This window comes from Periplaneta americana, chromosome 2 (assembly GCF_040183065.1).
Source record: "Periplaneta americana isolate PAMFEO1 chromosome 2, P.americana_PAMFEO1_priV1, whole genome shotgun sequence".
NCBI lineage: Eukaryota > Metazoa > Arthropoda > Insecta > Blattodea > Blattidae > Periplaneta > Periplaneta americana.
Window position 1 is genome coordinate 5,472,641 of NC_091118.1, and position 23,751 is coordinate 5,496,391.

The 23,751-nt window shown below is 36.4% G+C and overlaps 2 protein-coding genes across 5 annotated transcripts in view; both read left to right on the forward strand.

The window, feature by feature from the left end:
• The first annotated feature begins 3,690 nt into the window (after window positions 1-3,690).
• LOC138712023 (zinc finger protein ZFP2-like) lies at window positions 3,691-12,219 on the forward strand. Of its 4 annotated transcripts, none has more exons than XM_069843420.1 (4): window positions 3,691-4,009; window positions 5,555-5,677; window positions 7,861-7,946; window positions 10,712-12,219. In XM_069843420.1, the coding sequence occupies exons 1-4, from the start codon at window positions 3,986-3,988 to the stop codon at window positions 11,691-11,693; spliced, it is 1,215 nt and encodes a 404-aa protein (XP_069699521.1). In that variant the 5' UTR covers window positions 3,691-3,985; the 3' UTR covers window positions 11,694-12,219. The 4 variants fall into 4 exon arrangements, with proteins under 4 accessions (XP_069699521.1, XP_069699525.1, XP_069699511.1 ...); XM_069843424.1 differs by having other exon boundaries at window positions 3,691-4,034; window positions 10,712-12,218; XM_069843432.1 differs by having other exon boundaries at window positions 3,767-3,849; window positions 10,712-12,218.
• Window positions 12,220-19,606: 7,387 nt separating this feature from the next.
• Window positions 19,607-23,751, forward strand: part of abs (ATP-dependent RNA helicase abstrakt) — a 44,225-nt gene continuing 40,080 nt past the window's right edge. The window contains exons 1-2 of the mRNA XM_069843441.1: window positions 19,607-19,904; window positions 22,741-22,851. Of these exons, the coding sequence (XP_069699542.1) occupies window positions 19,863-19,904; window positions 22,741-22,851 (153 nt within the window). The 5' untranslated portion in view covers window positions 19,607-19,862. The remainder of the gene's footprint in view (window positions 19,905-22,740; window positions 22,852-23,751) is intronic.

Here is a 23,751-nt window from a genome sequence, read left to right on the forward strand (position 1 = left end):
ATTGTGGAGAGAAATTCTGTTTGACTCGATTCTGCTAAGTGGGAGTGGGCCTTTACTACTTCCAGCATGTAAATTTAACAATGCACAGCCTTCTCGTTAACTTCTTCATAATCGCTTCCTCATTCCAGGAGGCCTAGTCTCCAGACAACAATGTAATTGATAGTCGAAATGATTCACACATCAATATGACGCCAATGAGTTGTTTGAAATTGTAATGAATAATAACATGTCATTACATAGGGAACAAATCAAACCTGAGGAGCAATTCTCAGAGTTGTTAACTTTGTGCTAGTATATCTTTAGCGCATAATCCTGAGGTTCAGCTCGTTTCCTCAGTGATGAAAGTTGTGGGCAGAAGAACGAAATAAGTTGGATGTGCAAATCAAGCTTTCAGGTATAACTCCCTGTAAAGTTGATTTGAATAATTTCGAGGGAAAAATTGTTCTGGGGCCAGGTATCGAACCCGGGACCTTTGGTTTAACGTACCAACGCTCTACCAACTACCCGGATCGGTGCCTGGTAGAGTTCCTGTTGGTACGTTTAACCAAAGGTCCCGGGTTCGATGCCCTGCCCCGGAACAATTTTTCTCTCGAAATTATTCAAATCAACTTTACAGGGAGTTACACCTGAAAGCTTGATTTGCATAATACACGTCACTGTTCGTTAACAGAAAACCACAATTTAAGTCACACAGAGTTAGTGTGCACTCAACGTTGGTTGCTTGACAGTTGTCAGCCCACTTTGAGGTCTGTGGATATAGAGGAAAAATTGGATCAGTGTCTCGTAGAGTTCCTGGGTGGCTCAGTTGGTAGAGCGTTGGTACGTTAAACCAAAGGTCCCGGGTTCGATACCTGGCCCCGGAACAATTTTTCCCTCGAAATTATTCAAGTTGGATGTGGTCACTGTAGGAGCCATGTGACATTGCAAATGGCTGATGTTATACCACCAGCATTCCATTGTAAGATGTTTAGTTTATTCTGTACAATTAAAGTAGACCCCGCCCGGAGTTCCGACTGAGGGACTATTTTACCTCCGGATAATTTTACCTTATGGTACTCATTTCATATTGGAGTGAAAATGGCAAGTTGTAGCCGATTTAAGTTAACACCATATTTTAACGTTTTGGTGGCTACTTCATTCACGCACAAAACCCCCAGAATGTCTGGAGGACCACACTTGCTGTTGGTTGACGGGTCCATTGGACCTAGCTGGGAGATCTTGTTGATCACCAGCTTTCCCTCCTTAAGCCACTGGAGGACGATTTTAGTGCCATAGCAGGTCAGCACTAGGAACAGAAAAGTAGAAAGAGGAGGAAGGAAAGGGAAATGAATCCCAAGGCCTCGAATGCTCTAATGCCATCGGTGTCGAAGAAAGTAAGAGTTCAGTCAGAGGACTGGATAGGAAAGGGTAAAGAGAGAATTAGGTATTGAATAGAGGAAAATTATACCAAATTCGGTCATTAACTCATCAAGCTGACCAGTGCTAATTGATGAGTAGCCCCTCCCTTGTAAAATTACGCTTACTAACAGCTGCACGACGGGAAGGTAGGGATGGGACATTGGGTATTTGTCCAGGTTGGTTCCTTAAAGCCTTCAATGGGAAGGATTAATGGCTCTCCCCCCTGTATCCGACAGATACCCTTTTGCAGCCAACAAACAAACTTCAACAAACAAAACTTGTTAACACAATCTCAAGGGAAAAAATGGAACTCTCTGCATCATAATCCACAGTTAATTCCCGATCTACCACGAAAATCGTCTGTAGCTGCATTTAGATTGGCAACAGGCCATGATTGTTTGGCCAAACTTCTGCATAGAATTGGAATATATCAGTCCCCTAACTGCCCACTGTGCAACTCAAACCAAGAAATGGATTCGGAACACCTCAAAATCTGTACTTCAGTGGCTGGCCATGATAATATCTTTGAAAAATATTGGAGTGCAAGAGGTCAAATGACTTTATTGTCAAACGCCTGGCATTAGAAAACAACGACAACAACATTGCAAATGGAACCTAGACTACAACTGTAAGAAATGTTGCAAGCAAATTCTTTGAAACTAGGAACTCTTAAGGAGCCTGCTCTTTAGGGAAATATAAATTAAAGAAAGAGGTACCATGATGTAATGTAGAGAACAGTAGGCCTACTTATAATTTGTATTTTAAGATGAGAAGTAGTTTTTAGCAAGACTGTGTTACATTTTAAATGTGTTATTTTATCTCGGCGTACACATGCAAAAATAAATCAAAATACAGTAATTCAGATTTAACTGAGTATCCTGTATTTTTATTAGATAATTCTGGCAACCCTAAAGACTAATTAACAATAAGTTTAATACATAGGAGAGGTACGAATAAAATAAGTGGAATTAAATCATGAAATGTTGGATATAATTCGAATGCCCAGCCTAAACTCAAAATGTCGACATACACACCGAAATGTTTAGATAAAATTTAGAAAACCACTTCTTTTATTTTTTATTGATTTTTGTAGGAGACAGTATGTGGAACAATTAATAGAACTTTGAAGAATAAAAGCAGAAAGGAAACAAAAATGAAATTCTACAATGTAATGGCAGTCCCTACTCTTTTATATGGAAGTGAAAGTTGGGTTACAACAAAACCTGAAGTTAGTAAAATACAAGCAGCAGAGATGAGATTCTTGCGGAAAGTAAAAGGATGCATGAGATTAGATAGAATTAGAAATTAAGATATTAGGCAGGATCTAGGAGTATACCAACTTATAGATAAAATAGACAATTACAGACAAGATTGGAAATTACATGTAGAGAGAATGAATGACTACAGACTTCCTAAGAAAGCAATAAATTATAAACCAAAAGGATGAAGAGATCAGGGACGACTGATGAAAAGATGGAGCGACCTTTGAAGCCGGAACGGCAATTGCCCATACCATGAAGTGGAGAAGTAGAAGAAGAAGAAGGAGATGTTGAAAATTTATATTGACCTGAGTATTGTAAAATTAAATGCTGGGCCCTAAATGCTTTTGGATATTTCGTATATGAGATCGAAAATAATATTTCATGAAAAATGCAATCTCGCCTTCTAAATCAAAGTGTAGCATGTTGCCTGCATTGAAAAAAATGTACGTATGTATCCAATGCCTACCCACTTAACGTTACGTGATTTGGGTTCCGCATATTGCGGATAGATGGCAGGACTGATCCATTTTTCTAGTTGCACACCACTTCAGCTGGCCACGCTGTACATGATGTATATCTGTAGAGTGTTATGTCTTGTTCTAGGGTGAGTGTATGTGTAAGTGTAGTGTGTGGAATGAATAGTGATAAGGGAGAAGGGGAAACCCGGTGCCGGCAAGTAGCCTACTCCTGTCGAATAGCACCAAGGGAGCCGCCAGGCTTAGCGTCCCCATCCGACGGACGAATCACTATCAACAGTGACATATGCCTTCTCTTCATATGCACTGCTGAGAGATTTGGGATTTAACCCAGGCATATTGGTGCACAATCTAGTGATTAGAAGTTGTGCACCGCCATCTCTCCTAGTCCCGAGGTAGAAATTGTTACATGAAAATTTCTGACCTCACCGGGGATCGAACCCAGGACGGCTAGTCTGGAGGCAGTCACACTACCACGGAACTATCTCGATTGCATTGACAAAAAATAATTTCGTTAATAATTCAGGAAGCCGTGATATTAATCCTACGGAACATAATCACTGCCTTCAGGATCTTAATATACACTTGCAAACTTTCTGGAGAGAAATGAAATAGTGAATTAAAAATGTGTGCCCAACGAGCGATTTTCTTCACAAATTACACATATATGTGTTATTTTATTCCATGACTTCGTATACCGAAAGCTACATGCGGTTAAGTTGCTAGGGATGCTTAATGAAGTTACTCATTACCATGGAACCCAGAGAAATGTCATAGTGGATAATACATTTTCTCAGGAGTTTAGTGTGTAGATCTGAGTTGCATGAGTATGATAGGTTTAATGTTGCTATGGTGACAGTTTCCTTCTTGTATGTACGTACTATGCTGCAGATTATAGGTAACTTTAGCGTACCGAGCAAAATGAAGAAAATGCTCACTTCGACAAGCCAAATAGAGTAAAATATTTGTATATTAAATCTTTCGTGCAAAAGATGCTCTTATTAAACCCTTTAACTAACTTCAGGGATATATTATGTCATAGATTTCGACTCATCTGTTACAGAATCTTTGGTGCAAGAGATACTCTCTAATCTTGTTACTTAACTAGGCCTTCTGTTACTGAATATTTTATTTATGATATAGCTATCCGCGGATTCCCCTATCCGCTTCTATGGTCGAGTCTATTGACAGAGTGTTTTTAGTACTGGGATGTTTGGTACAAAAGCTTTCATATGCAAACATTTTCCTCTATTTGATGTTACAAACACTGAATGTTTTTGCACATTTTTTCTTGAAAATTTCTTTCATAATTAAGGATTTGCCTTCTAAACCACAGTGTAGGCCTACAGTGTCACAACATTGACTTCCGGTCATAAGTGACATCAATAAGGCATCACTCATGAGGCAACTAACCCAGGAGATAATGGGGTAGGGTGGCCAGTTCCTTTCCCACACCAGTTCTTATATATGAGCTGAAACTGATATATTACAAAGCAGTCTATCTCTTAAGTTACAGTCAACTTCAGGTACTTAGTTAAACTTTTTGTTTCTCACCCTCGAAATATTTTATGTGATGCCACAGCTGGCATGGGTCGGTAAAAGAATATGCTAAGCTGTGATATAAATTTGAAGATAACTTAAGCAAACCGAAAATTAATTAAAATAATTAAAAGCAGCTGAGGGAACCAAAGCCAAAAATCTGGGGACCCAAAAATCAAGTAAACAGATCAAAAGTGGCCTAATAAAACCAGAACTAGGATAAACTAAACCAAAAATCGATGGACCCAAAAATAAAGTAAACAAACTAAAATTATCTTGAACAAAAACCAAAGCTAACTGAAGCAAAATTCTGAGGTTCCAAAAATCAAGTATGGTAAAGCAACTAAATTACCTTGAAATAACCAACCCTAACAAATAAATATCGGTTGATGCAAAAATCACGTAAATAAACTAAAACTAATAAATTGAAATCAAAACTGAAAGCTATCAAAACCAACACGAATTATTGATGTCTGTAAAATTCGTGCAGCCAGAGAGAGAGAGAGAGAACTGTAAGTACACCCATCATTTCGAACTGCAGGAGAATGCAAGAAACAGAACGTTGTAATGTGGTTCTGTCGTTGTAATTGTCATAGAAAGTTTGCTGATATTGGTTCATTTCTAGGATTTGAATACAGACGAAAGCCTAACCAGGTATCATGATTTAATTTATGACCAATGAGAAAGCAATAGCTAGAGAAGATGGTCATCATATTAGTGATAATTCTGACTATCACAATGTCTTAAACCTCTGTTAAAGATATTTGCTTCCTGTTTGACACATATCCCACTAATGACTTCCTGCATTGTTCTCAATACTTGAAAATCCTGGATTCTGCAATGAAAAGCCTGAAAATGTGTGCTTTTTTGTTTGCTCAGTGCCAAATGGAGGTCATCAAAGTGGAGCCCGACATAGACAGAGATGCTCTCAGTGAGGATTCGCATTCAGGAGAGGATCCTTCAGGCCCTTTCACTTTCATGTCATTAAAACCCGAAAATAAGGTGAGTGTGAACATAATTTCAGACAAGATAGCAAACAGTGTTTTTCTAAATTTCTCTTTTTTTGGCACCCATTCGTTATCCAGTTCCGGATCCTCTGAAACCTGTTACCTTAATGTGCCTGCCTTCATTCTTTCTGCACATTTTTTGCTAATTTTGCTGCCAGAAATCTCTACAACAGGGGTCTCAAAAGAGTTGGTACTCAGCACAGCCTGCTCAGTGGTTCCCTTCTTCCGTGTGTGAGAAGAAAATCAGTTATCAGTTTATTACCATCAAAAGATATACGCTTTACAAAACATCAGTTAATGACGGGCCTGTGTCACATTACCATTTTCCAGGTACTTGCCTTAAGGGGGAGACTGTACGTCCTATACAAGCAGTGTTAAATCATTATATTTTAGGAACAATTTTCTCGGAAACTATTAGTGGTATGTTAACCAAATTTTCTCCATTATATTTTACAACCTTTCTGTATATATTGTCTTTTTTTTTTTTTTTTTTTTTACTCCTTTAAACATGAAGTGTATTTTTTTTATTATTATTTTTTTTTTTTTTCAAAAGACAAATATTTTCAACAATTTTACTCGAAATCAAAATTGAATTATGACTATTATGTGCTCAAGAGCTTCCAAAAAATGATCAAACATTGTCATATGATACACAAACATGCTGTAAAAATTTCATGGCTCTATAGCTTATAGCTCCTGAGAAAATTGTTCCTTAATGTCACAAAAATATCTTTGCGGAAAAACCAGATTCAATTTTCAACATGTTTATATTTATATTTAAACCTTTCAGTTTCATCTATTGTATACTGTAGCTTTCTTCTACTGTATACTGTATAGAAAAAAAAAAGTAGTTGCAGTTATTGCAAAATGCTCCCTGTGGCTGTACAGACGAACCCTGTCCCAATCCAGAACCTACGCCGTTTCAAGGTACTGGTCCCATTTCTGGGGGATTTCAAACCCTCTCCATGTCACTGGTAGATGCTAACCCTTCAAGAGCAGACCACAGCCACGCGCAGAGCCCTCCATATCAGCCACAAGTAGGCTACCGAGGTCTGGCCACAGTTACCTTTCTTGTGCATTCCAGAATCTTATTCACTTTTGTTTTAGAAAGGGTTAGAAAGAAGATAGCATCATGATATATATATACAGGTATATATATATATATATATATATATATATATATATATATACACAATCAAATTAAACAGAAATGAATGCAGTATTTTATAGTATAAAAAACGAAAAAAATAAAATTTCAAGAATTTTTGCTTACAGGGTCCCCTTAACAAAATGTTTACTATAAAGCATAGCGATAGGCCAGTTCAAAAGCAAAACAGCTCAAAATTTGAAGTGTTGAGGAAAATGCATATTTCTAAACCTCCGTGTTGCTGTGAAAAATATCTGAACTGCGATAATTATCAACAAGAATAATAAAATAAATATTTCAGCCTAGTCAGTAGCATGCATACCTCTTGAGACAACTCTGCATAACCCTAGGGGTATGAATCAATCAATCAAACTCCTGTATCTCCTCATGAGGAGCATAGGGCATTCACAAAGTGCCTCCATCGGACCCTATTTGTAGCCAACTTCTTCACTTCGCTCCATGTTTTCCCCTCCCTAGCAATTTCCTCCAAAACTGTTCTCTTCCATGTATTTTTTGGCCTTCCTCTTGTTCTACTACCCTGGGGGTTCCAATCCAAAGCCATTCTTTCTACTGCTCCATCTTCTTTCCTGATTGTGTGCCCTATCCAATTCCACTGTCGTCTTTTGATTTCTATTGTGATTTCTTTCTGATTTGTTATCTTCCATAGTTCTGAGTTTGTTATTATATGTGGCCATCTGATTTTTAAAATTCTTCGTAAACATCTATTAACAAATGTTTGCAGTTTACTTTGTATAATTTTACTTGTTTTTCCATGTCTCACAGCCATATAACAAGACTGATTTCACATTACTGTTAAAGATTTTAATTTTTGTAGATCTAGATATAATATAAGATTTCCATATTGGGGTATGAATACCACTGCTCTATACTGTTGATAGTACTCGATTGTTAAAGACAAAAATGGTGCCTCCTCTGATCTAGTTCTTCTGCAGAATTACCATAATTATTTTCATACATATGTTTATGAATTTCACGTTAATTAAAATGCAGAATTTTCCTTTCCTCAACAGAATCCTGCAGACGACACATCTGGGTTTAACTCTGTTAACAAAGAGAAACAAGAAAATACGGAGCTATTCCAGCATGCTAGGAACAAGTAAGTATGGAGAAACAGTGTCACAGTCCACAAACCGATTATGCACATATTTACTTATATGTCTGTTTTCTTGCAACCCAACAGAAGTCTGTTTTTTTCTTGTCATGGTGGTAACGGGAATGATATAACTAGAAATAGTGCCCACTTTAGCTCAAGTGACACATCTTCATTAACCAGTGCACAAAAAAAAAAAAATATATATATATATATATATATATATATATATATAGTAATAATAACTTAATTTAATGACAAAGGTGATGCATGAAATGTTATACACTAAAAACGTCTAATAAAGAGTTTAATTTTGGATTTAGAACTTTCAGAAATTAGATAGGGCCATTCTATACAGTGTGGAAGTGAAATAATCCTGCAGATTGAAAAAGACGATAGGGTACACTTAAATGAATAGAAAACTTATTTTTCATTTTCTGATTAAATGAAGATGAATTAGAAAATTAATTTGGTAGTTTCAGCAGTGTGGCAACATCGCCGCTAATACACTCATCTTTATTCTCGTAGTACATATGTAAGGGGTCAACGAACTCAGTTCTCTCTGCCTTAAGGAGCATCTATACAGTACAATTTTCTGTGCATTTACACATGCAATCTGGGAAGAATATTGAAAGAATCAGGTTAAAAACGAATGTCTACACAGTGCGCCATGTTGAAAGTCATCTTCACTATATTATATTAATAAATATTAAATATCAATCCAATACATAGGTCTACACGATTCGCAAAATTGTGGTTCAACACTTCATTGGCTATCGTATTTGCGTTAATCTTCAATAAAGCTAATCGTACTTGCCCCCATTTTCAGCTTACAAAACAAAAGAATTTTCAGTTTATTCACGGCCACCTAAAACAAACAACGTACAAGATACCCACACAGTCTACTATATACAGTCACGAAGCTTGAGTTTTGAGGGTGCTGGAAACAATAGACTGTGACGGTACTATTTTTCATTACCTGTAATGGGGCGATATAAGCGATCCTAGTGGTGAGCAACCATCTAATGTTTGCATATTTACTACGTATTGAGCTTCGCGACTGTATATACTAGACTGTGATACCCACCAGAAATGGATTCGGAACACCTCAACATCTGTGCTTCAATGGCTGACCATGATAATATCTTTGAAAAATATTGGAGTGCAAGAGGTCAAATGACTTTATTGTCAAATGCCTGGCATTAGAATACAACAACTACAAGATACCCACCGGCGATGGGTAACTTTCAGTTGCTGCTTGCGCTCTAATTTTTAATGGGAAGAAACATGCACAATTGAATGCGTTTCCTTCACTCTTGCATGCATTGCTTGAATGCTTAAAGTTGAAAGAAAAGTTGAACCATGTAGATGCACCTTTGGTGAACTACTTATCTCTCTTTCTGGCTACAATGTTGTAACCTGGTCGCATCGGCCAGTGGCTACAAATTAGTGGTTTTTAACTTAAATTTAGAAGAAAACCGTCCACACTATTGAAATACACCACAAGGATAAATTATTTTTTTATTAGATTTTCTATTGCTATGGACAAAAATCACGATCCTACTCGCAATAGTTACAGAATAAGAGGGTGATAAACATTTGGGAACTTTTTTTTTTTCTGAGAAAACTATTTACTTTCCACCAATATTCCTGGTCGGGCCAAGTTACCTGGTTGAGGTTTTTTCCGGGGTTTTCCCTCAACCCAATATGAGCAAATGATGGGTAACTTTCGGTGTTGGAACCCCGACTTATTTCACCGGCATTATCACCTTCATCTCATTCAGACGCTAAATAACCTAAGCTGTTGATAAAGCGTCGTAAAATAACCTACTAAAATAAAAAATCCACCAATATGGTATTACACCAGGCCTGGGCACTATTAACTCAATTGAGGCACTGCATATTTCCCATTCACTCCCTACCCAGTGACATCAGAGACTGTCGGAATTTAGTACGTTCAAAAGCAAACTTATTAAGCATTTTCTTACTGCGTAGAGTAGGTTTAATTAGTACTTAATCAATAAGAGAAATGCTTCTCTCTTCTTAACTTTTACAATAAACTGTCTAGCTTTTATTAATCAGTTAATCTTTTAGTACTTTGATTTTTGTTGTATTTATATTTATTTTATTTTGTTGGGTTATTTTACGACCGAAAGTTACCCAGCATTTGCTCGTATTGGGTTGAGGGAAAACCCCGGAAAAAACCTCAACCAGGTAACTTGCCCCGACCGGGATTCGAACCCGGGCCACCTAGTTTCGCGGCCAGACGTGCTGACCGTTACTCCACAGGTGTGGACTTGTATTTGTAAATTTAATATTAATTGTAATTATAATTGTAATTGTATTCTTAATATCGCAGTTGTAATCCCCTGGTAGAGGTGAAGAGAATGCCTGATGGCCTTATCTCTACCAAGTTAAATAAATAAATAAATAAATACTCCACATTCCCCAGCCGAGACGAGTACACAGGAAGTAAGTATTGCTCAGTGACGGATTGTATAAGGCTTTTACGAACTTCAGGCTCTCGTTGGTCGCCTGAAATCCATCACTGATGCACATTGACTAGTGTGTGTTTGTTTATAAGGCAGAGTAAGCGAAAAGGACATGGGCTGGGAATTCTGAATTCCATTTCACTTTCCTGTTGCGCCCAGGGCTGAATTACACTTTTTGTTACATACAACTTGAGGTATTCGCTCTGAGAGTCTGCAGGGTAATTTCACTTCCATCCTGTATATTGCTGGAGTTATCAAATGTTTTATTCTTTAATTTAGCTCACTGAACCAAGCTGAACAGTCTGCTACAAGGGGCTCAGTGTCCACATTGCGCAAAGCTAGAGGAGCTTGCAAGAAACGGAAGTTCAGTTCAGAAGATTCTGTATCCAGCTGCATCGATTGTGTGTCTAGCAGAGGACTTAATTGTGATAAATGCAGGACGTCGACAGGTGCAGTGGAAAATGTTAATTTAGTAGGCAGTGACAAAGATGGCGACAAACAGCATGTGTGTGCAGATTGTGGCAAGAGATTCTCCAAATCGGGAGCCATGAAGAAGCACCACTGCACGCAAGACAAGCCTTACGTGTGTGAAGTGTGTGGGAAGCAGTTCACGCAATCCCGGAACTTGATAGTGCATTCCCGCTCACATACCGGAGAAAAGCCATTTGTTTGTAACATCTGCAATAGAGGTTTCTCGTATTCCGGAGATTTAAAAATTCATATTAGAATACATACTGGTGAAAAACCACATATTTGTGATGTTTGTAAGAAGGCTTTTTCAAAGCAAGGTAAATTAAAGATACATTACCGTATTCATACCGGTGAAAAACCGTATGTGTGTAAAGTGTGTAAAAAAGGTTTTTCGGAGTCTCAGGTCCTTAAACGTCATTATCATACACATACTGGCGAAAAGCCTCATGAATGTCCCATCTGCAAGAAAGGTTTCACGAAACCTGGTAAACTGAAAATTCATTACCGTAGTCATACGGGTGAAAAGCCATATGTGTGCAATATTTGTAATAAAGGTTTCTCTGAATCTCAGGTTTTGAAGAAACATCATCGTATCCATACAGGGGAAAAACCATACATGTGTACTGTCTGTGAGAAAAGGTTCAATGATACGCAGGTTCTCAAAGAACACTATCGCACTCATACGGGGGAAAAGCCATATGTGTGCAGTATATGCATGAAATGTTTTGCTTTCTCGAAATCTTTGAAAAAGCATAGTCAAATACACACTGGACATCCACTGACTCAGTAGTGTTAATAAAATGTACCAAAGCTGAAGACTAATTTAAAACATGTGGGTCTATTTTCTGGAATTGGGATATGACAGATACGTGGTCGACATCAGAACAACATTTTTGTAGCATTGTGATGAGGTATGATGACATAAATTGCAGGGTGACCAATGTTTAAGAAATAATGTATGAATGTGATAGCTCTGTATTTTGGTAGTGCTATGCCCGTGGCTCAAGAAAATATTGTGCCCTCCTACCACAATCTTATGCAAATGTTATACATTTTGCAAACTATTGAAATAATAAGCATGTAACAACAATTTAACATATCTATATCTAATATCTCGTATGTGAATTTTTCCAAAATTTTCAAGAGAGACATAAAACTATTTATTATTTATACATTTTAGCTATTTGAATCACTGAAATGCAAAAGAATCAGTAAGAATGTAGTATTTTTACTAATTATTGTGCTTTTTATTGCTTCAAATAGAATGTATAAACAGTTTTATGCCTGTATGACTTGAGGCTTTCCCGGCGTTTGATGTAGAATAACTCTTCTCGGATTCTCAGCCAGGTGAGTTGAAGATTAGCTTCCAAGGTTTCGACAGCTAGCTCTGCCATCTTCTTCAGGGAATGAAGTGATGTGGGACGAAAATCGAAAAATCGAAGGAGAATTGGGAGGAAAATTTAAAAGGTACGCAAAACGCGTCCTTGCAAGGGGTTGGGGGCTGTACAAAACTAAATATGTGAGCTCCAAGCCTGTTGGCCACTAGTCTCACTCCGGGTTACGCTGCTCCCCTGAAGGAGCTCTAGAAAATTTTGAAGGGGAAGCCGAAATTGGACGTAACCTCTTAGGTACCACATACGCATATAGCTCCTGATTGGCCCGCAGCGGGAAGCCCTACTTTTGCATATATACCAGCTAGACATGGTCCCACATCACTTCATCCCTGAAGAAGATGGCAGAGCTAGCCATCGAAAGCTTGGAAGCTAATCAACAACCCACCTGGCTGAGAACCCGAGAAGAGTTATTCTAGTTTTATGTCTCTCCTGAAAATTTTGGGAAAATCACTTGTGAGGTATTAGATCTAGGCCATCGATATGCTACTATCTAAAGGAGACTTCTTCGTGGTAGGAAAATATCGGAAATTTATTTTATTTTCTCAAAATTTTGCCACCCTAGGCCCGTGCCAACATAGCCCATTTGTAAATATGGGCCTCACTGTAATACATTAGGAAAGAAAATTGTCCAGTTTTCTTTGTATTTGATAAATACAAGCTATAACACTACAAATGACACTCAGGAGGAAATTAAACACAGAATAAATATGGGAAATGCCTGTTATTATTCGGTTGAGAAGCTTTTGTCACCTAGTCTTCTGTCAAAAAATCTGAAAGTTAGAATTTATAAAACAGTTATATTACCGGTTGTTCTGTATGGTTGTGAAACTTGGACTCTCACTTTGAGAGAGGAACATAGGTTAAGGGTGTTTGAGAATAAGGTGCTTAGGAAAATATTTGGGGCTAAGCGGGATGAAGTTACAGGAGAATGGAGAAAGTTACACAACGCAGAACTGCACGCATTGTATTCTTCACGTGACAAAATTAGGAACATTAAATCCAGACGTTTGAGATGGGCAGGGCATGTAGCACGTATGGGCGAATCCAGAAATGCATATAGAGTGTTAGTTGGGAGACCGGAGGGAAAAAGACCTTTGGGAAGGTCGAGACGTAGATGGGAGGATAATATTAAAATGTATTTGAGGGAGGTAGGATATGATGATAGAGACTGGATTAATCTTGCACAGGATAGGGACCGATGGCGGGCTTATGTGAGGGCGGCAATGAACCTTCAGGTTCCTTAAAAGCCATTTGTAAGTAAGTAATAACACTAGAACTCAAGGTGTTAGGTACAGCTTACAGCAGTAACATTTTGGAAATATTCAACATTTTTTTGCTCCATTATTGTAACTTATACAATAATAAAAATTAGTAGGTGTAAAACACTGTCCTGCTGTATGAAAAAAAAAAAATTACAATGAAAAAAGGAATATATATTTTTTCAAAATCCAAAATAATGGCAGTTCACCATTAATATATAATACGTTTTATTTTGTGTTAAAGCAAATATACTGGTATTTGACCGTATTTTAAATGAATTTATTTTTTATCAGAAAATGTATCCAAGATAGAGAAGTGCTTTACATCATTTAATAGCTATGACATGCATAAATACAAACAAAAAATGTCATCACAGAATGTTTGATATTTTTTTAGTTATCAAGGAAACGGTTCTTGAAAATGTAATTTACGAGTGGAGCAGCCTTAAAGTGGAAACAATGTCCGCAAAATCCTGTTCTTGTAAGAATTGCAACACAACCATTGTTACCATAGCAACAGGCCTCTCTCAGGCTTTGTGATATTCAGTTGACCACAGCATTAATGCCATGTCCCAGATCTAACAAAAATAAGACTGTAGTGAAAGGAGTGAATTGTCTAGTTAAAACCACAGTCAGAAAAATATGATATACATAATTTGAAGACCTGTAGCCAACGTAATTATAAAAGGCTGGAAAATAAATAAAGATCTTCTGATAAAATTATGTTTGCTCTTTTCTAAGAACTATAGTTTCACCCGTCTAAACTCGTTTATTGTAGTCTTAGCTTCAAATAATGCAGATACAGAGGGAGAATGCTCTAAATTCAATTTGAAACAATGTTATTCACTTATAATTTTCTGGCTCACAGAAAGTGCAGGTCATAGTGTGTTGTCAAGTCCTGGATGTGAATCACAGAACTGTGTAGCAATATATTGTGTGGTCAGGACCTGCATGGGTGACAACATAGTTATCACCATTCAAGTCTTGATCACACATTATGTTATTATTATTATATTATTAATATTATTATTATTATTATTATTATTATTATTATTATGTATCGAAGTACATATGAAGACATTATTACAAAAACAACCCTAGTCAAAATTGCTATTTTTCAAGAGAACAGTAAAAATAAATAGAACAACAATGTCAGCTGTTTCCTTACAACTGGTGTTTATCCTTGTGGCTATTGCACCTGACATGTGTCATTTTTGGAGTCTATAAACATTTGAAATAGTAGCAAATGTGTCCTTAACTCAATTTCATTAAAAGTGACTAGGGCTGGTTTTGTAATAATGTCTTCATATGATATTTCTGTGCAGAAATTCTGCGTCATCATATGATGAAAGATGAGTGGAACGGAGAAAAATTCTCTCTGGCACTGGGATTTGAACCCGGGTTTTCAACTCTACATACTGACGCTCTATCCATTAAGTCACACCGGATTCCCATCCCGATGTTGGATTGAATCCTCTCGGTTTAAGTTCCACCTCTTGGGTTCCCTCTAGTGGCCTACCCTCATGCACTGCGTCATAGATGTATGACAGTGGCACAATGTCCATACATGTGCAGAGGTGCATTCAGTATGAGTGATTAAATGGCTGGGATCCAACGCAGTGCATGAGGGTAGGCCACTAAACTGAACCCAAGAGGTGGAACTTAAACTGAGAGGATTCGATCCGACATTGGGATGGGAATCCAGTGTGGCTTAGTGGACAGAGCGTCAGCACGTAGAGCTGAAAACCCGGGTTCAAATTCCGGTGCCAGAGAGAATTTTTCTCTGTTCCACTCATCTTTCATCACACATTATGTTGCTGCACTTCTTGTGAATTGGACCATCACGGAAACACCACTAAGATAGCCAATGGAAACATCCCTTCTAATAACCCCGTTTCCTGCCATCCCTCATGATGAGGTCAGTATGTGAAACGTTGGATATCTTTAAATCTAGGACATGGTGAAAATATCCGAAAACCTCACATCACAATAAATCACATTGAAAGTTACAAATCATACTTAACTCGTCAGTTATGTGATCCACAGCCCATATAGCTCAAGCTGTATATTTTCCATATAAATTTGAAGGTGGTTGTATCACAGTATTAATGTGTCATATCAATGAAGTACTGCCATGTTTTGTGTAAATATGATTATGTTTCAAGTGCGACATTCTCATTTGAGACTCGTAGATAGTAACATGAACAAAATGAGCCCAGAAGTTTAATAGAAATCCCTTTACATAGACAATTGGAAAGGCAATTGGTATGTCGAACCCACTTTTCTGGTATTGAAATCAGTATCAGCATCACAGTACTATATTTTATTAGTTTCTGTGTTAAATACGCAATGAGAAAGTTTGTGTCATCAGTTTGTTTATAATGTCTATCACATTACAAAATATGTTGATATGTAATACTGTATACATTGTGTAACATAGTTTACTATACATTGCGATTTAAATAGGAAATCAGTTATTTGTAAATACTATCTTCCTTGTATGTTTCATAAGAAATTTTATAAAGAAAAACTATGACGGACTAAAAATATGTACATCGAAATGCATTAACAACTATTTTATTTTCTTAATAGGTTCGGAGGAATAAAATTCTAAAATATAGGCTCAATTATGTCTGTCCTAAATATCAGCAACGGTATAACATTTAATTTTGTGTTATTTCTGTCATGGCCCTATGAAACACGAAGTGTGAAAGTCAATGGTAAACACAAATTAAACAATTGGCTGTAGAAAAAAAAATGCAAAATCTATACTAATAATAAATCTGTAGCCGAAATTTTTCTGGTAATTTTCGATTTTCCAAAAATAATTGGTCCTAACATATATAATTAACCACTCTGAAACAGAAAATCGCTTCTTTGACATTTTTGTTTGTATGTCTGTCTGTATGTTTGTTACCTTTTCACACTATAATGGCTGAACCGATTTATATGAAAATTGGAATATAAATTAAGTTCGTTGTAACTTAGATTTTAGGCTATATGGCATTCAAAATACTTTATTTAAAAGGGAGGTTATAAGGGGGTCTGAATTGATTTTTGTGAAAAATGTTACATAACAAAAGTTTCTTTAAAAATGATTTCCGATAAGTTTTAGTCTTTACAAAATTTTAATAGGACTGACATTTAATGAGGTAAATGAGTTTTAAAATTAAAATAACGCCATCTAAGACGGTGCAATGAATTAAGAACAAATGACTTCGTCTATAAGGGGCCTTGGACATCAACAATCGAAAGCTATTAAACATAGCCTACAGAGAATGTTTCTGTGTTTGTATGAAGTAATATCAGAAGCTAAATTAACCGATTTGTATAATTAATTATTATTTCACCACTGGAAAGTGTAGTTTCTCTAGATGGACATAATGCTATAATGTTATTACAGTAACGTCTGAGTAAATCAAGGACAGGTAAGATTAAAATAGCTTCTTATGGACAGAAAATTTGATAGGCTATTTTGTACATTCGTTTTCTGTATTTCTTAAAATAATATTTATGTACACACATTTTAATCTCAGAGAATTAACGAACAACGAGAGTGTATTGATTTAGTATGCAGTAATAATACGTTAGCTTAGCAATCCATTATTTTATAATTAAAATTTTAACTATCTCAATTGAATCGTGTTAAAATACAAAAAATATATATGCAATAAATGCAATGCAAAAAAAAAAAATTGGGTAATGAGCGAAGCAGATTATCTTGCGCAGGTGTAAAAGTTGTTCCCTGGATCAAACGTCCTATTTTAATTATGTAATTACTTTATATTTATTTCTAACAGGTGCAGCGGAGCGCACGGGTACGGCTAGTATTAAATAAAGCAAATGAAGTTACATTTATAGAAGTTCATTTAATTAATTCCTCTGAACCTATTAAGAAAATTAAATTGTTATTAGTGCATTTCGATATAATTTAGTCCCATAATATTTTCCTAAGAAACATGCAGGGAAGATAGTATTTACAAATAATTTATTTCCAGTGTTATATCCCTTTGCAAGGCCTACAGTAAAATCTGTTACACAGTGTATGCCTATAAGCACAGTATAGGTATTCATATAGTAATGAAATTTCGTCACTTTTTCTGCCAGACAGACGTGCGTGCACATACAGCTCATGGTTCAAGCGACAAATAACTAACACTATTGGAAAACTCAGCTGTTATATGTTACGGTAATAATACAGGAGCGAAAGATTTATTAGAAAAATGAAGGTTTCGAAGGAACCATATTGTTCAGGCTTTAAATTTTATCTCAGCAAAAACAAAAGGACGAAACCCAGAATTACACTTTTTTCGCTTTCTCCATAGATAAAAAAAATCCATACATATTTTAGTCTACGCCTACTGGCTTATGCTTGTATTTTTATTTCCTTTAATTGTTAAGTTAAATATTCCTCTGTAATGAGTGCAGATGTAAAAATGGGTTATAAATATTCAGTACGCTAAAATATAATATAAAATAGTTCAGTGCAAATTGCCATCTGAACACTTCGAGAACAGTCAGTTTATGAATTTCAGTAAGAACTTCTTACTTAAAAGTGCTATAAGCGAGCAAGATGGCTCAGATGGTAACATTTGAGACTCTCATTCAGGAGGTTCCATATTCGAACTCCGTAGCTGAACACTCAGTCTATTTGACTATTCAATCCGGCACCAGGATGGGTATCCAGTGTGGCTTAGTGGATAAAGCATCAGCACGTAGAACTGAAAACCTGGGTTCAAATCCTGGTGCCAGAGAGAATTTTTCTCTGTTCCACTACTCTTTCATCGTACTGTTAAAGTTACTTGAATTTAATAACATATTACGGTTCATAAATATACCGTACTTATATATACACAATAGTCAGAAAAAAGTCGACATTCCTTTTCAAACATGACTGGTACAATGCAATAGAACCTGGAAAATCCATACCAGTAATAATACAATCCTGACCAGAAACAAAAACTACATTATCCAGATTCACCAACATAGGAAGAAAAGTAAAGAAGGTAGGCCTAAACTTGCGAATTCTAAATGAGGCAGTAGAGCAAGTGGACAGCTTCAAATACTTGGGGTGTACTATAAGCAGTAACATGAGCTGCTGCCAGGAAGTCAAAAGGAGGGGAGCAATGGCAAAGGAAGCTTTTAATAGAAAAAGGAGCATCTTCTGTGGACCTCTAGAGAAAAAACTGAGGAAGAGACTAGTGAAGTGCTTTGTGTGGAGTGTAGCAATGTATGGGGCAGAAACACGGACATTACGACGAAGTGAAGAGAAGCGACTAGAAGCATTTGAAATGTGGATATGGAGAAGAATGGAGCGTGTGAAATGGACAGACAGAATAAGAAATGAAGCTGTGTTGGAAAGAGTGGGTGAAGAAAGAATGATGCTGAAACTGATCAGGAAGAGGAAAAGGAATTGGCTGGGTCACTGGCTGAGAAGAAACTGCCTACTGAAGGATGCACTGGAAGGAATGGTGAACAGGAGAAGAGTTCGGGCAGAAGAAGATATCACGATAGACGATATTGAGATATATGGATCATATACGGAGACAAAGAGAAATGCAGAAAATAGGAAAGACTGGATAATACTGGGTTTGCAGTGAAAGACCTGCCCTTGGGCAGAACATTATGATATAGTAGTAAACACAATTACCGACATAACTTTCGTATCGGGTTGTGTAGGAAACTAGTACCGGTACTGGTAACTTCGCAAACGATAGCATATCAGACTGTGGTAACATTGGAATTTATCGTGGAGAAAATTACCTATTTTTCTATGTTACACAACAATTAGATAGTATTCCAAGTAACTACTGTTATTTATTGTATGGTTTTCTATCGTTGTAAATACATTTTCTTGCAGATACATATTGAGATAATCTATCTACTTTTATATTGTACGTTGGCGACCATGGTCGTGTTCGGACGGTACGGAAATTCACGGACATACACGAAGAAGCTGTATGACGTTTCAATGACGTTTTAGTTGTCAGTATCCCCAATATTGTGACTTTGTCGCTAAATCTGGCCACTTTTAACTGTTTTTTGGCAACAATTTTTTTTGTAACTTTTCCATTACTTAAATAGAGATTTAGCGACTTTTTCAGCACCTATAGCGACAAAAGTAGGGTAAAACTTTCTCTATTGATAATAAGGAATCTAGCGGCTTTTGGACTACTGCTTGGCGACTTTCCGTACACTACAGTTGGTAACCTGATGATTTTCCACTGTCTGTGTTTGAGGTTATGTTCAGTGAGCTAATATGAATGTAGTTTAGCTATTTTTTATGTTTAATGTCGCAATTATGCAATGGCATCAGAAACTTTAAAACACGATGAACCACCAAAGAAGGTAAGAAAATTACTATATATTTATAATCCAACGAAAAACAATTTCAATAAGATATAAGAACAAGCATTGATATCGTGATAGTGACATCTTTTACCAATTATATACTGTTATTTCGTGTCACATTAGTATTCATTTAGCAAAAACTCAATTTTATTACACCTCCATTGACTTTGAAAGATAATGTTCACAAATAAGCTTGGCATTACCAAATCAACATTGTCAAACGAGAAAGCTTTATTGTTAGCCAGAAGTAAACCGGTAAATATTATTTGCGTTCTAATAACTAGAGTTAAGGGCAGACTGATTTTCTGTTTTCATGTTCGTGTTAGTGTCCTGAAGTGGGCACAAATCTGCTACTTCCGTGTTGTTTTTGTAGTGGCAGCCCTCATATGTCCTTATTCCTGTGAGGTGTTTATTATTTTTCTAACAATCGGTCGGGATAAAAGGTCAGGAGGTCTAAGCATTGCGTATAATCTTGTGGCAAGAAAAAGTGCACTTCCACCGTCTTATCATCCAACAATACAGGGAAAGAGTATTTATCTTTTTGTGTATAAACAGAGTTTTTATTACAGCCTCCTTGTGCCAGGCTAGCTTTGCTTACATTTACGCTACATGTGTCATTCAATCCAACGCCTTCCCTCAAACAACGGATTGTCACTAGAGATCTACATGTGGTGTCAAATATGCATTATGTCTATGATAGGATTGCTCATTATATTGTGCCGGTAACAATTCTTTCCCCGTAAGTTATATAAAACAATTTACCTACGGATGTTGATACAGGGTGATTCGCAAGGAGTTACCACCACTTAAGGAGCTTGTTTCCGAAGATAATTTGAGCAAAAAATGTCAAATAAACATGAGTTATATTCTCAATATTTTCGAAGTTACACTAATTTGAATATGTTTACCCTCACCGTTTTTCTTTAGTTTTAAGTGTAAAAGAATATTGCAAATAGGAACTGAACTATTCAGAAATATTGTTTGTTTAATTGGCAAGTATTCTGAAGCTAAAAATGTATTACGATGAAAGAGTAATGGAATGGAGAAAAATTCTCTCCGGCACCGGGACTTGAACCCGGGTTTTCAGCTCTACGTGCTGATGCTTTATCCACTAAGCCATACCGGATACCCATCCCGGTGTCGGGCAGAATCGTCTGAGTTTAAGTTCCAACTCTTGGATTCCTCTAGTGGCCACCCTCTGAGCTACGTCATAGATGTCTATGAACATAGGACTGAAGTTCCGTTCCATTACTCTTTCATTGTATGATGACGCAGAATATCTGCATGGAAAAATCATATGTACTTCGGTACATTAAAATAATGTATAAAAATGTATTGTTAATTCCTTAGTTGCTTGTACAGTTTTTTACTAACTTGGTCCACCTTCCATGCTTCTTTTACCTTCCATGATCTGATGATCTCAGTCATAAATATAATATTCAAGATTGGAATGGCATTGGACTTACATTTGGTGCGCGAGGAACAATTCCCAAATTTACATTGGAGATCCTCAGAAAATTAAAGTTTCCTGATAAGACTCTTCAGACAATTGCATCAACCATTTAAAATCTTCATTGAACATCATCAATCACTATCTCTATTGAACTTTATAATATTCAATGCATATTATTTATTTTCAATAAATTTTTATCGTTTTGATAGCTATCACATCTTGTCGCAGAATATTTTTTTTTAAACTTTCATTATGTATTTTTTTAACATTAATTTACATTTTCTTTTTTGTTCATTTTAATTGATTAGGATGCCGATATTTTAAATCCAAGATTTGGACGCCTATTATTTCGATTTGAATGATTGCATTATTTTTTCGCACTTATTACAATAATTGTTATAAATCACGCCACTTCTAGTGACTTGATTTTTTAAAGTTCAATTTTGAATTCTAAACGTGCAGTCTTAAAGACTTTACAAGAGTGGCGTGAATTCTAACAATTGTTGTGATAAGTTCATAAGAATAACATAATTATGTAGTTAAAAATAGAAAGAAAAAAATTGTACGAAACAACTATGGAATTCACAACAAATTTTTAGTTTCAGAATACTAGCCTGTTAAAGAAATGTTACCGGTACTTATAAATAGTTCATTCTCTGTTTGCTGTATTCTTTTACTCTTAAGACTAAAGAAAGAAGGTATTTTATAAACAACTTCAAATTAGTGTAAGTCGGAAACTATTGAGAATAGGATTCATGTTTTTATGGCATTTTTTGCTCAAAATATCTGAATAAATACTTATGTCCTGTAAGTTCCAGTAACTCCTCGTGAATCACCATGTAGCTATAATGTAGTAGAATTGAAAGGTAATCTTAAATTTCTTGGTACCAATTTCTCTCATACGAAATAAAGAACTGAATCAGGAATGATACATATGAAATAAATCATTAGCTTTTAGCATTAGATACGCTGAGAAAGGTACAATTTTCGGTGAGACGAGCGTTGAGGGACTTCCGCCGATTTTAGCAAGACTTCTGACTTCTGTTGCATTCAAATAATTATAAAATACGATAATTTGGTCCAGGGAGCATCCGTTTTTGGTGCAGAGATAATTCGTTTGGCGTGTTTCTTAATTGAAATTAACCTAAGTGGGTCGGTGTCTATTCCAAAATCGGCGAAAGTCCCTCAACGCTCGTTTAACCTAATTTTCTTTTGCTTAAGGAAAACAGATCTTTTTCCTAGTGATTCGTCCTGGACCTCTTGCATGTTGTGTTAGTACTCCAACTTCTCGGCCACTCTGTACATATTCATTGTTTCTCCAAAAATGTTATTTTTTTTAATTGTAAAAAAGTAATTCTAATTGCACTTGTAATGTTGCAGCGCTACCGGAAGGAGGAGTCCAGCTCAGAATCAGAAGATGACTACGTGCCCTACGTGCCAGTGAAGGAGCGCAAGAAGCAGCAGCTGTTGAAGCTGGGACGACTCAGTCAGGTAACGAGAAAGATATGCTGTCAAGAGTAACACAGTCTGTATGAACAACAAGAGCATTGAAACACACCGATATGCAAGACTAAATATCCACTGCCTGTGCACCATCTCTCCGATCTTGCGACCAGGGAAGAACTATGTTTGGTTGAAAATAGTTACTCTACAATATCGGGTACAGTGAACTTCATTTAGACGTTTCATGGGGTCTGAGAAAAACATTAACTGAAGTGAAATATATCCACCTCTGTGGAGTAACGATTAGCCTGCCTGACTTTGAATGAGAGGGCCTGGATTCAAATTCTGGTTGGGGTTTTGAAGCAGAATTCCTGCGTAACTTCTTTCGGCATTGGACCTCGGACTCACTTCTCCTTCATTGATTTCAACTTAATCTCATTCATTCATAGTGTTCTGCATAAGGGCAGATCTTGCACTGCAAATCCAGAATTCTTCAGTCTTTCCTATTTTCTGCTATGAGTCCTAATGCTATTTTTGACTGAAAATGACCAAACTTTTATCCATCTGCCTGCTTGAAACACGAACGTGTAAGTGTAAAAACAAATAAACTAAAAACGTATTTCGGAAATAAATTAACTTGGAAAGTATAGGAATCTTGCCGGAACCTCAGAAAAAAGAAAAAAAAAGAATAGTGGGAAAAATGCATAAGTGCGAAATGTATGAAAGAAAATTTATTGTATTATTATTATTATTATTATTATTATTATTATTATTATTATTATTACTAGCCATACCCGTGCGCTCCACTGCACTTATTAGAAATAAATATAAAGTAATTCGAAATTTTCTCGGGCTTCCAGCCAGTCATAAGTTGGTGATCCACCGACGTTTCGAGGATGTTCATCTTCCTCATCTTCAGGGTTAAGTGATATCTGAGGGTACCCAGCT

Excerpts from the sequence above, each read along its gene's own strand:
- LOC138712023 (XM_069843410.1), top strand. The coding sequence starts at position 5,516 with ATGAAAAGCCTGAAAATGTGTGCTTTTTTGTTTGCTCAGTGCCAAATG. Across the intron at positions 5,678-7,860 it reads CATTAAAACCCGAAAATAAG|AATCCTGCAGACGACACATC; the intron begins GTGAGTGTGAAC and ends TTTCCTCAACAG. Across the intron at positions 7,947-10,711 it reads TTCCAGCATGCTAGGAACAA|CTCACTGAACCAAGCTGAAC; the intron begins GTAAGTATGGAG and ends TCTTTAATTTAG.